Here is a 14036-nt window from a genome sequence, read left to right on the forward strand (position 1 = left end):
CAGGTCATTTCAGGTCCATCAGGCTCTAACAGAGCTGCTCAAACATCTTTCAACCTTCCATTCACAGACAGAGTAATGTGCTAAACTAAAACGGATTCTGGAAATTTTAAAATCCAAACTATGGTTTTAAGTTGAAACGAAAACATACTGTCTTTTTTATCTTCTCTCAGTGGTCTGACTGCACTAAATCTATCTTGGCATAGAATAAAATGACTCAAGTTGAGGCATTATTTGGCAAAATAAATATTATACATAAATATACACTTACATCCATCAGCAATGTTGTTTTACGATATAATTAACTGTGTTGGCGTAGAATAAAATGACTCAGGTAGAGGCATTATTTGGCATTATAAGAGAAACTAATGAAACACCTGTTTATTAGAGATTTAAAAAAATCTGCGACTCATTACAGAGTCCATAAAGCAACAAATGTTACTAAGACACCAGATTAGTTCAGTTCCATTAAAGCTGCAAATGTTTTCTGCAAATTTACCTTTTTTCTTTCTTTAAACCAGAGAACACTCCAGGAAAGCTATGATATGAATTTTTTAATTGAGTCTATCAAGTTCCTTAGAGTATATTCCTCAATCAGAGGTTCAACGAATTAAATGGACATTGCCAATGATGTATTGCATTATATTGTGAATAATGAAGCCAGAAGACAAGAAGATCATACCAACTGCAGCATCAAAAGATTTCAAAACAAAAGTCAAACCACTTTTGAACCTGTTTTGGGAAAGTCTGTCGAAATGACAGATTTGTCAACAAAACTGCTGAGAACCAAGTTGAATTTTGTTCATGCAGGGTGAGGCCGTGTTGCAATCTGAGCTTAACTTCGTTGAAATTTTCGTCACAATGTTGGAGAAGTCCCAAGCTCCTGGCCTCAAACTGTAAACAACGCATGGATTAAGTCATGGCTTTAAACAAATTATTTGGTTATCATGTCATCTTTCCAGACAGCTCACAATAATTCTTCAGTCCAGATCCCAGGGTAAGAAATTCCAGTTCATATATGGAAACAGAATAAAACACAGTACAAGTTATAGCTATATAGTTATATCTTGCACAAATCAGTACTCCTGGGAATTTTAGCAACAGCCTATAAATGCACCAGGTAACAAGGCAACTTTCTTTACTAAACATCCAAGTTTTGTGGTTCATTTGAGCTGAAACCCCATAAAGATTTTGTTGTCAGCCAAAATGCTCCAATCTAAGCTCCTAAAACAGAACCAAGACCTTTTCCTTAGTTTAACAAAACTTTTACATGAAACCTTAGCTGCCAGACTGACCAGAGTTCAATAAAATGAAAAAAATGCAACACTGAACGGCAATGTTCTCAGACAAAGATCCACTTGGTCATCTTGTTTTACACAGCTCTCACTGAGAGCCAGCACCACATCAAAGACTTCCCACTAACAAAACTATCTAGCACTCTATTAACAAAGAAATATAGTACAGACTAAAGTAAGAGATTTGATGAAATCTGACAGGGATTAGAGTTGGAAAAGAATGAATATCAGAATGGAAAAATACTCAACTTAAACTAAAAGTCCTGCATTTCTCCTTCAAAACTCGTACCTTGCGTTTTGGACATGGTTTCGCTTATGGCTGCTTCCCTGTAGTGTTGAACATGTCTCAGTTTTCGTCATGCTGCATACTATGTCAGTGTAAAGGGGAAAAAAAGCTGTGTCCATTGGGACGACCGATTTGTTTTCCTGGTGAGTATTATTAACATTTTCTGCATCTTATTTGCACTGCAGAAGAGAACAAAGTAAGAAAGTGTTGAATCTTGATTCTTTCTGAAACAGTCAATAACTTCATGGTTATTTAACTGGAGTGCTATTTTTTTTTCTTTACTTTTGTTTTAAATGTTTTAAAATGTGATTTATTTTTAATTCTGAGTTGTATCTGATGTGTATGTTTAAAGTACAGTTGCTGAAACTCTTAGCCAGTTAATTATGTTTAATATGAAGAATGAGAACAAAATGCTTGTAATGACACCACTAAGAACATTCAAAATTATGTTAATAGAATAGAAATAAATGGACAAAGAAAAAGCCATTATAATATTCTTTTTTTTTGTATTACTTTACATCCTTTAAAATCTGATTTTGTTAAATAACTAGAGCCATTAAGGAGTAAAAAAAATCTAATTAAAACTTAAGAAAAGTACAAGCTTAGTACTTAAATTAACTTATAATAATTGCACTTGAAGTGTCAAGGAATGACCATCTGCTGCAGTGAGAGATTTGGGGTGAGCGGAGGGGTAGTGAAGCAAGAAGAGGATGTGTTCCTTGATGTGGACCAGCAGGTTATCATCAGATCAATCATTTTAGAACAGCTGAAGGATATGTAGCTTCCCCCAGGAATGCCATCTGTAAATTTACAGTCCCTCTGCGATTTTAAGGCTAGAAAGGAGGCGATCACAAATCTTTAATATCTCTTTTTTCTACCCTCCGCTGTAAATAACCGACACACCACGCTCTCTGGCATGCAGTACCACTGTCGTTCTGACAAGAAACAAGAGAAATGGGTATAATGTGTCATCCTGCACGGTTTTAAATAGGACTGCATGGCTGCAAATAGCAAAACCAAAGAATGAGAATGTATCTAAAGGAAGTAAAATTCTTCCTGACTTTCTGTCTGCTGAGTAAAAGTACGCCAAATTTTCAAAAGATAAAAGTGCATCTTTTATCATTACATGATTAAAAAAGAATGTGTAGTTTTTTTGTTGTTTTTTTTTTGCTGAGCATGTGTTCTCCAGTCTCACTCTCACATGTTCACACCACTAATACCCCACTGCTAGCAATTAGGGCTCACATTAAGTGTGTTGCTCAGGGGCATCTAAACAGCAAAAAGGGGTACATTTGTCTCATTCACTTTATTACATATTTTCACAGGTACAACTGGCAGCTGTCTGGTCACTCAGCTGTGACAGGATTAATTCTCACCATGAAACAAGTCCTGTCCACTATAGTTAGGGTTAGAGGTTGTGGGTGTTAAAGTTAGGTCTGGGTCAGTTCACCCAAATCACCATACATATGTTCAGTCTAGTGGCATCTCGGCATGCCAATTGGTTTGATTTTATTTGCTTAGGTTTTAGATATCGGTCTTGCAACCACCTTAACACAATAGAGGTGAAAAGAGTTTCGTTTGTGGAGATCACAGCATTGAAAACAATTACATTAAAAAATGAAACAAAAACAGCAGCAAGTTTTCACTGGAACTACTGAAGAAATAGTCCCTACTAAAATTGTGGTGTGTTCACACTGTGGGTTCTGTGCATTATCCAGAATAATGGGGACACTGTTTCTGGAAAGACGTACTGCTGTTGAATTAAAAAAAAAAATTTTAAATGTCATGTGAGCACCACAAAAGAAAGTCCATTTACCTCCTATATATTGTGGTGGAAGCAGAAATCTCAGAGACAGACATCCTAAAACCTGAACAAATAAAAACAACTATCATGGCTTGGCTATAAAAGGTGAAAAGTGAGAAAATAGGCGTTTTTTTCTATAAAGAAATAGAAAGATGGAAAGATGGAGAAAGAAAGAGACGGAAAGACTGACCAAACATTCTGATCACGTTTTCTTGGTGAATCCAAAAATGGAGAGGCAGTAACTGAGACAAGATGCTCCAAATATGAAACTACAATATTGTGGAAAAACGTCATAACATAATGCAAACCACATATCAAAGTTTCCTGATCTGGAGGTTCACAAATATTTCACTTCATAACCAACGTGTTTCATCACTCCAAAAGAACACATCTAAGCCACAGTTGGAGATCATCTCTAACGAATAATTCACTAAACCAGTTTATAATGAACATCGCTCTGATTTGAAACAACTTGAGCCAACTGCAGTGGAATGAAACCTGTGTTGTAGACGTGTTAATGGTTGGTCTCCACTTTTATTAGTTTGGCTTCTTTTGTAGAGGTCAGAGTTTCTGTCACGCAGCCTGGTTAGACTGGAATCTGGACCTCTAGTGTAAAACGGGCTAATTGACAGAGAGAATGAACCAGCGCATATGGTTTGATTTTAACAGTGTGGGTGGTGTTTTTCTAAGCCTTACTGACAGCGCTTCCGCCTTCCGTTTCTTCTAATCAGACCTGACCTTCACCTTAATGACCACTCACTCAGGTTTGTCTGAGCTTACAGCGGGTGTGTCTTTGTACATACTTAAATGCGTGTGTAAAGACACAGATAAAACATGGGAGACAAAGATCAAACCAATGATATATTTGTATGCATTCCTACAGTATGTGCAATAGACAAATGGCAGGTGTTCCCAATTTAACGCACACACACTGTCCGGTTCTTTTTCCTGTTGTTCCAGTTGCAGAATAAACACCGTTCTCCACATTATGCGTCTATCTCTCTCAGTAACAGTGTTAATAATGGTTATTTTTGGCTACTGCCTACTGCATGCACACAGTGTGGTGATAATGGTACAAAAACCCAACATGACCTTTTGGATTAATGGTTCCTTGAGTAAATAGTCAGCTATTTCAGGAGACTGCTGGTTTATTCTGGCTATTTCCAAGCACAAAGTAATAAAATAGAAAAAAGGGTAAAATACCTACTGTTGCCACGTAACTGCGTCTACAACTGAGCCAGCATTCTTCATGAACCTGAAATAGAAAAACAGAGTTATCGTGACCTTAATGGCACATTTTTTGAAAGTGAAAACTTAAAGACAAATTCAGTTTGTTTTTTTACCACCTGGATCCTATTTCCATAGTTAAGGAAATTAAAGGATATGTTCACATTTTTTCAAGTCTGTTTTGAAACTATAGTCATGTGCCCATATGAACATTGAAACAGTTTTGCTTGCTGGTATAATTCCCTCTGTTCATACTGTTCATTAATCCCCTTCCTGAAATACCTCTAATGGAAGACATGACAAAATGCGCAGACCTTATTCTCCGCAAAAGTGCATCCAGAGTTCAGCTGAAGTTAATGAGGCTTCAGCCATCTGAGTTGTTGAAATCAAGTAGGTATCTTTCATTATTACAGTCCTTTTAGAACAAGATTCCTTCTTTGCGTTTTCCGGGTTTCTATGTTCAGACAGTGTTGAACTGTGGTGGATGGATAATAACACAAAGAGGGAATTTTGTACAAAAAAATAGAAGTGCTGTTTTATAATAGACTTGAAAAAATATGAACCTATCCTTTACCCTTATTAGTTTTGATGACTTTTTACCCAACCAACATTGGCTACAATCTGAGAAGGTGGACGCTGATGGCCAGATGATAAGACAGGTTATTTACACACCCCTAGTCTAACCCCATTTATTTAAACCACATAATTTGGTGAAAAAAAAACAAAATGTCCATCACAACAGCCCTTTTCACTAAAAAGCTGTTTATCTAAACGAGGAAGAAGCCATTTACGACCAACAGTTTGGGTGTTTACTTAATTTTCAATTCCAAATAAGTGTTTCAAATAATATGGTAAAACTAGAGATGTGTTTACATTCTGTTTAAAAGTTTATAATGTTGCATCCCCACATCTCAGCAACTAAATTCTTAAGAAGAAAGTTATCATAACTGTGAGGAACGACAATCAAAGCTACACAAAAACAACACCCAAGTTGTCAAGGAACAGCGATTTTCCCTTAAAAGCATCACAGATTTAGAAAACTCTAAACTGCACTTGAAGTGTTTTCTGGAGCTCTTGCTGCAGCCTGCAGAGTTTACTTTCAGTTGGTTAAGTACAAACTCCAAACAGCCCTTGAGGTCAAAAAGAAAAAAAAAAATGGTGGGAACCCAGTCTACCTTTTTAATGGACTCATCCTGTACACAAACACAAACTCAACCCATACACAGTCCCTCCTGCTGTCTGCCCTCCTCCTCCTGAGCCTTTGCATCTGTGTGTGTGTGTATGTGTGTGTGTGTTTGCTTCTGCGTAGTACCTGACCCAAATCACTCCATATTTGGGGGTAACAGTGTGTCTCTAAACATCATGTCACAGAAACACAACTTTCTCCGCTCTGGCGTGTTTAGTCTGTACAGCTCTGATATTTGGACGGTGAGCAGCTCAGTGTCTAATTCATCTTATTTCCTGAGAGCAGCAGAGTAGTTGGGCTGTCAAACACAAGAGCCACCCCCTCGTAACAGTGTCAAACACACAAGAATCACCCCGTCGTTAAATGTGACACCCGTGACCCACGGATAGTCCAGCTCTCTCCCTCTTCATCTTCTCACTCCTCCTCTTCTCACCACTCATCATCTACATCCTCCCTTTCCTCTGAGTCCACTGCTCATCAATCTGAATTGCACGATACACACACACGTACGGGTGTACACAAACACACCTTTTATTTATGGGTAAATTTAGACTGTCAGTACTCGGTGAGATAAACAGCAGTTCCTAATGGTTTCATTGATGTAAGTAGCTCAAGTACATAGTGGATGGACACCCATGTCAAATTTTTTTTTCTCCTCTGTCTTCAAACTGCCGACCGAAATGTGTGTGGCTGCTGCAAAGAGGAGCTGGAGACAGATTCAGGCTGAGATATGAGATACATTAAACTGTTCCTGTGCATGTCTCTACACAGACATTTGCATAAGTGTGTGAGTAAAAGCACTGTAATTTTAGTGCGGAAGAGTTTAACTTTATGGATTCTATTTTGGTTAAAAGCAGTGCTGTTCCCTGTTTATTTATCCCCCTTCCGTCACTTCTAATTGTTTTCTTATCTGCTTATAAAAAGCCTCCTAAATCTCTGGCGACAGATTAGTAGAGAATTGATTACAGCAGCTTCCTCCAAGCCACCCAGAACAGAAAGTAAATGTTTATTGTTGATGGTTATGGTGCAGGACTGTTTGTCTACTCAAAAAAACATCAAGAGTTTTATGGAAATGTTTTTTTCTTTATTCATTCAGCTATGGCTCACAACAAAATCTGTTAGACACCAGCAGTGGCCACAAAGTGAAACTCTCTTTAGATATATCACAGACTGAACATGTGAATAAGTTATTTAATCTTGCGCTTAGTCTTGTACTGCTACATGCAGTGAGGGCATTTCATTTTTTACCAATGCAAATTAACTTGTCACATTTCTGTTATTATTGGGTGATATCTTTTATGCAGAGAAAAAGCTCCAAGCGTTTTTTACACTGTGAAACACTGACAAAGTTGTGCACATCTATCTATGTTTGATTTTCAGTCAGTGTTTATTGTACAGGGCCACTGGTGCCTCCATTTTAGCCAGATTTGTTTCCATTTCAACAGGCAGAAAAACTCAGAGAGGCTTAACTTTTTTGGAGGGGATGAATATGTTTCAAATATGTCGTCATCTGTTTGGTCAACACAGCTGAGAAAGCCTTTCTTTGTTGGAAGAAATTTCAACAAACTAAGACAGGCAGTGACACTAAAAAGCAGCCTGGGGACCCATACTGGGAGGTTAGTGTTAATATGGCCAGGGTAGGATTAGGGTTTGTGTTACCTGAGTACACAGAAATGCTGCCAATACTCTTGTATGAATGTAGCAGTGTCACTTCATATTTAATTCATCAATGTCACAGACAGTCTGCATTAAACATTTGCAAAATCTCGTCCCATTTTGTACAATTTGTTGATTAATTTCATATGTTTGTTTTCAATGCATGTCATCCACATTTTAGAGTAGGAGTCTGATTTCCATTAGTATGATATTTGCATTTAAAGTCCAGTATGTGATTCTGATATCTGATCAACTAAAAACTTTAAACTTTAAAGCAGAGGACAGCCAACTTTCAGACAGCCACTTGTCTATCAGGTTTCTATTGTTTGAAATTATATTTACACAGACTTTAAATATTCTTAAGATTGGTAAAGCCATTACAAAGAACAAAGAGTAATATTTTTTTGTCAAAGTTACAGATTTTCGATGTGATGCTGCACTTGTGTGAAGGAACAGTTTTTTCTTGTTAGTGCATTCATGTGCTTGTAAGAAACCATTGGCTCTGGCTGCTAAACTAAAAAGCCACAAAATTCATATTATCATTTAATATTGCCAGTGTTTGTGCTTTGTTTGTCTTCTTTGTTTCATTTTCCAAAAACGTAGCTTGTGAATGTAATTCATGTTGGGAGAAGACTTACATCTCAAATGCTTTAAAAGCATGAACAAGAAACACCCTCCTTGCAACTACATATAACTTTGTAAAAAATAAAGCTAAGTAAACGTTTACTGTGACAGTATCAGTACAGCAGGTACGTTTAATATCTCTTCAAGCTGGTTTTCATATTGACCAGAATGACTGTAACGTCTACAGACTACATATAAAACTTAAATTGTTTGCTGTGACCTTTTTGGTTGTTTGTATTTTTTGGCAGTAAAGGTATGACTTCAAAGTATGCAAGTACTATCTGATGAGAAAACAGGCTGCAGTGATGAGACGCCTGTTAGATAATCCAGCAGAGTCAAACCAAAGCTTGTGGAGCTTCTGGGTAAAGTCAGCAGGTGGGACGTTGTGCCGTCACGTTATCAATCAGGTGACACTTTATTTAGGCTGACGTGGTATAACTGGAGCTGAGATCCTGAAACTTGCACAGTGGAAATCCATAAACACTGAATAAGTGTGTGTGTGTGTGTGTGTGTGTATTAGTGTGTGTGCGTGTGCGCGTGTGCGCGTGTGCATGTGTGCGGGTGCATTAAACACAGTAAAGCTCAGTAAAAGTCCCAAACTGCTGCAGCATACTTTCCACTACCTTCCCCCCTTTTTTTCCAGCAGGATAACCTAACAAGGAGTGGAATCTTGCCCAATCAATGTTTTACTTGCTGACTCACCCATCCAGCAGCAGGATGGCGTTCTTCCTGGGTCGCCCTGCATTGGGGCCGTAGAGGTGAGCTCGATGGTAGTAGCGCACAGACTGCAGCAGGGTCCGCAGCTTGATGTAGTCCTGAGCCAATTGGGTGCTGTTCACCGCACGACCCACCATGCTGCGGTAGGCGTTAGGCTCTGGGAAGAGGAGATGCAGTACACTGAGCCAGAGAGATAAAGTTTATACAAGCAACAGTGGGGAGGTGGCAGAGAATATTGTTGTTGTTGTAGTCTGATCTTGCTCTCCTAGAGAGTATCCAACAGTCAGTAGAAAACGGGATAATTGAGCAATTCGCAGTAATACAGACAGATGGACTCAATGTCAGGGGAATGGTTGAAGCACACAGGGTGGCCTTGCAGAATCACTAAAACAAAGAGCTTGAGGGAGCTGGATTCCCCTAAAGGAGGAAAACTAAGCTTTTGCAGGCCCAATGCTGTTTAACCACTGTACTGAAGAGCATTGTGATTATATCTGTACCAGGTTGAGTTTTAAAATAAAAGTTTCAGTATGTCAGTTTTGTGTGTGTGTGTGTGTGTGTGTGTGTGTGTGTGTGTGTGTGTGTGTGTGTGTGTGTGTCTGTAACTGTGCTGTGTTCCTGAAAACTATAATGAGAGTATTCCAAAGGACAGCCTTTTCAATCAACTTCTACAACTTTGCTCTTTGCACTGTCTTTACTATGGCTCACTTTCCTCATTAAAATTTTTACTTGGTTCAATCAATAGATTTTGCATGGTACATATAGGCATAGGCTAAAATAAATGAGCTTTATTGTAGATGAATTATGAAAATATGAAGTGATGTGCGGCATGGAAACAGGACTGTGTGTACAATGCAGTTCCACAGGAACACAGATGGTTAGGATGACATGAGGACTAGCAGTTCCTTTCATCCTTGAATGAACCTGCGCCTTGACATAATAATCTTGAAGATTTTCATTTAAATAAATGTCTGTTAAGTCACTATCTACCGCCGAATGAAGTAATACAATGGTGAATGAGTCTATGATGCACTGATGACAGCCCTTGTATTTGCAGTATTATGAACTGGGAAAAATCACAAGCGGTGCACAGTTAGTGACGCTTTTTTCATCACCCAGCAGTGGTTGGTCCACCAGAGAGGATAGGCGGAGATAATGCAACAGACTCAATCTTCAACCCACTTGTGTATGAAGCGGTGTATCGTTTTTTACGGGTCACTGTCGTCACACAGGCGACACTGTTTGGACCTCTGGGAAGTGAAATCCAAAAACACACCTGCAATTCTCCCTGATCACCATAGGTGCCGCCAAAGAGAACGAAACAGAGATCTTCGAGATTGTTACTTTAACCCTTAAACTGCTGGACACACACTGTTTTCTATTAAAGCTGTTGTTTAACATTGAATGTTAAACAAAATATGTAACTGCATTCTTAAAGAACTGGTTTCAGTGGTGCAAAAGTATTTCTAAGGTGAGAGTACTTCTAAAATGGCAGCCAATAATTCCAGTTCTCTATCTATTCTGAATTACCGCTCAATGTTTTTGAGTGTAAATATTTCCAGTAAGCTGCAGGAATTGAGATACACCAACTCACCCCCCAAGAAAAGAAGTTTATAAGTAAAGTTGGAAATGGTTTCAGGATCAGGTTAGAGTTATTTGAGTTTAGAGATTTAGTTAAAACGTTTGATGTTTGGGTAACAATTTAAGTTTGTTTAGTCTGAATCTGATGGTCTAAGACTGCAGTCGCCCTGTGTGTAGCTAGATAAGTCTCTGTTTTTCTTTGGATGAACTTATGTCTGTGTGAAAGTAGTTGTAATGTACTTGAGACAAACTGACTCATTTTCTCCCAGTTTTGTGTTTCAAACTTTGATAGCTTACATTTATAAACCCATGATTATGATTTATGCGCAAAATTATACTCTGCAAATTTTCGACATTTAAGAAAGTCGCATTATGTAAAGCAAAGGTATATCAAAACTGTACATCAACAGCACTTAAGTACAGTAGCTGGGTAAAGGCATTGAAATGTACTTTCCATCTACTGCAAACTGCACCATATCATCTATTTAGTAGGCAGTGTGTGGCATGTTGGTGTACTGACCATTGCCCAGCTCCCAGGAGATGTTGTACTTCTTGCCAGCGCTGTACTTCAGGAGGCTCAGGGTGGAGGAGGTGTTCCACGAGTTGTCTGGGTTTCTGTGCAGTGAGTTGAGCCCCAGGATCAGGTGCAGACCAGCACAGTCGGCAAAGTTGTACAGTTTGTCTAAAGACCTGGCTGGGAGAAACCCACAAAGCAGTTGTAACTTTGATTCTTCTTATGCACCTGGCATCATCACATGAACATGGCGGAGACCATTGATCTACTGATTCTCATGTCCACATATGAAGCCCCTTCAGCAGCTCAAAAACCAAACATACTTCATCTAGAATTCAGATTTTGATGCTCTCAGTACAAAATCACCTAGATTTGCAACTATCTCATTTAATCAAAGACGGGAAACTGCCGCCTTTACCTTTAGTTGTGTTGCTATCGACATTTTTTATTTGACTTTCTTTGAATGTATCTTCTTTCATCAAGCCGTCATACTAAAAAAAGCTGAATAATAACAAAACACGTTAAGCACTTAGTGCCATGTGGTACATCAACATCTCATCTGATCATCTGCTTACGAAAAATGACGTATTATGCATTCATTCAAATATGTGTTTAGCTTTTACATTTCTTTATCTCATTTACTTTAAGTAGGTGGTTTTTGTGTAAATCAACTGGGAATCATGAGTTTGCCTTGAGAAATGTTGTGATGGTTGACTGTATGTAATTTTATCACTTTATTTTATTCTATTTTGAACAGGTGGGGTTACAGTCACACAAATAATTTAGACGTCAAGCTCTGAGCAGCCCATTTAGAGCTAATGTACATAATGAGGTATACTTGGTTATAAAATATAAAGCACAGGTTTGTTGAATGCTGAAAAATAGTTTTAAAAAAGTTAAACAGCAAAAAAATGCCTAGTCATTGAGCAAACAATGGGTTTGTTCATTCAAACAAACAAGCACTTTCCCATGTATCTCTGACATAAAGTTGGGTTCTTCTAAATCCGTTAACCTCAGTAAATTGTAACATATACAATTAGCAAAAGAAGATTACATTTCTCAGAAGTAATTTGTATGGAAGTATTGCGTGTACTGTATATTTGGATAAACTGCAAACTCTCCCTGGGATTTGCTCTGAAATCTGTTGTCGCATGCCAGGTGTTGAACTCCATTTGTATGACAGCAGAGTTTCTGTCTTCAGCAACATTCAGTGAGAATCCGCACAGACTGATTTTCCCATCATGGACTCCTGTGGAGATGTGCTCCTCAAAGCAGCGAGCCTGTTCTTTTCTTCTGCAGCTGACTGCTCACTCACATTTATGTCTGCTGTCTCAATCAGAACACATTGTTCTCACAGTGCACTGTTATGAGCAGTGCAAGAAAGGATGAGGGTCTACCACAGATGTTGGCATATGGTGAGAGTGCAAAAAGTGTTTGTTTATATCTTAATGTGTGACTGCAGGCTGCTCCTGGATATCTCGGTCTCTTGTTTTGAAATTTAATCTGTTTGGAGTCATTCCATTAACGTAAATATTACCTTGACTTCTGACCCTCCCTTCCTAGGGGCAACAGGAAACAGATGAAGACTGTGGTGGACCAGTCTGGTTCCTGCTAGAATTTGCCCTCAACTGCGGTTTTGGCACCAGCTGAGCTTGCCAACTGATTGCGCTGTCCAATGTGGAATGAAGACAAATGCAGAGCAAATCAGGGTGCGTGTGAGATTATCCTTTTGGATACAACTGTAACAGCTTGACACTGTTATGGTTGTGTGAAACGTGTGAGGTACTCTAATATGTAATATTCAATAAATGGATGTGAGAAATACAAACTTCTGGCCTTAAATCAGAGACAGAGCCCATATAAACACCGAACAATGCTTATTAAATCATGCTTGAGCGCAAATGTGGTTTTTTTATTCAACATTTACTGTAAGCCTTTATTTCCAATAAAGCAGTGGTTTTGTATAATCCACAGAGCAAATAGAGAGAACAGAACGATTGCTTGTTGCACCTGGCATTAATTCTCTTTCCAGCATCGACGGGACAAAGCCTGAAAACAAATAAATGCTAGGAGTAACAATGGCTGTATTTGCACACAGCACTATTTGGGAGTGTATTTCTCCTGAGTAAACTGTCTGTTCTCCATCTCATTAATAACCACCAATAACGTTATTATCATAACTGCTATTATGATAACTCCTTCCCTCTGTGGTTAAATCAGACTGGTGTCTGTTTGCAGGAGCAGAGTTAAGGGCAACAGGACGGAGAAAGTAGCGCCAGATGTGGCTGTCAGGATGAGTGATTCCAGACCTTTCCTCACCTGAGATCTGAGCAGAAGGCGACCAGCCGAGACAAAGCTAGCAGCTAGCAGCCCTCTACACACATCATCAAGCATCATGAGGTGCATCAAGCTGCTAAAAATATCGTTTCTCTGCTAGCAAGCATGTGCGATCAAATAATAACAATGTGTTTATGTGTCAGTTTGGTTCTTGGGGAATTTTACTATTCATTCTTCTTAACCAGAGGCAGACAAACTCATAGATGCCTTTCTTTTCTCTCTTCCAGCAATTTAAAGGTATAATGAATGGTGAACTTAGCTCAATTTATTGCTTTAAGGGAGACAAATAAATCTCTGGCAATGCTGGAAGTTTATTAGTATGTACTTATTACCGTGTTTATTTTTTCTAATTACATGTTCTCAAATGTTCAAACAAAATCCTGAAAATAGTATTATAATTATCAATTTTTTCTAAAACGTTCATATTCATCCACTGTGGTTGTGAGTGCTTGTATACAGGAAATGGATTAGAATTTAGATCATTTCATTTATTTGTTAATATCAATTAAATGCATGACTTTATACTGTAAATACCTTAATTATGATGTGTGGTAGACCAGTGATCAAACATCTGGAGAAGTTTAATTGTGTATTTCCCAAGATTGAGAGGAGTTGATAGCTGAGCTTCCTTTAGCTTGTCTGACTCTGGGTCAATAGGACAAACAATAGTACAACTCCCTGGGAATGCTCTATCCCTTTAATGGGGTTTAATCCTTGGGTAGCCTGCCGGTGAGCAGTTACTACAGTTTCTATTTCGGTTGCACACACTAATAACAGCTACTAGCCTGAAGCGGAAGTATAGCATTACTGGCCAG

General features: G+C 38.5%; 1 protein-coding gene across 1 annotated transcript in view; it reads right to left on the reverse strand.

Moving 5' to 3' along the window:
* hpse2 (heparanase 2) overlaps positions 1-14036 on the reverse strand; it is a 53667-nt gene that overhangs the window by 13749 nt on the left and 25882 nt on the right. Inside the window, exons 4-6 of the mRNA XM_067610083.1 lie at positions 10891-11064; positions 8778-8949; positions 4590-4637 (exon numbers count right to left, since the gene is read on the reverse strand). Of these exons, the coding sequence (XP_067466184.1) occupies positions 4590-4637; positions 8778-8949; positions 10891-11064 (394 nt within the window). The remainder of the gene's footprint in view (positions 1-4589; positions 4638-8777; positions 8950-10890; positions 11065-14036) is intronic.

Source organism: Thunnus thynnus, chromosome 14 (genome assembly GCF_963924715.1).
Source record: "Thunnus thynnus chromosome 14, fThuThy2.1, whole genome shotgun sequence".
NCBI lineage: Eukaryota > Metazoa > Chordata > Actinopteri > Scombriformes > Scombridae > Thunnus > Thunnus thynnus.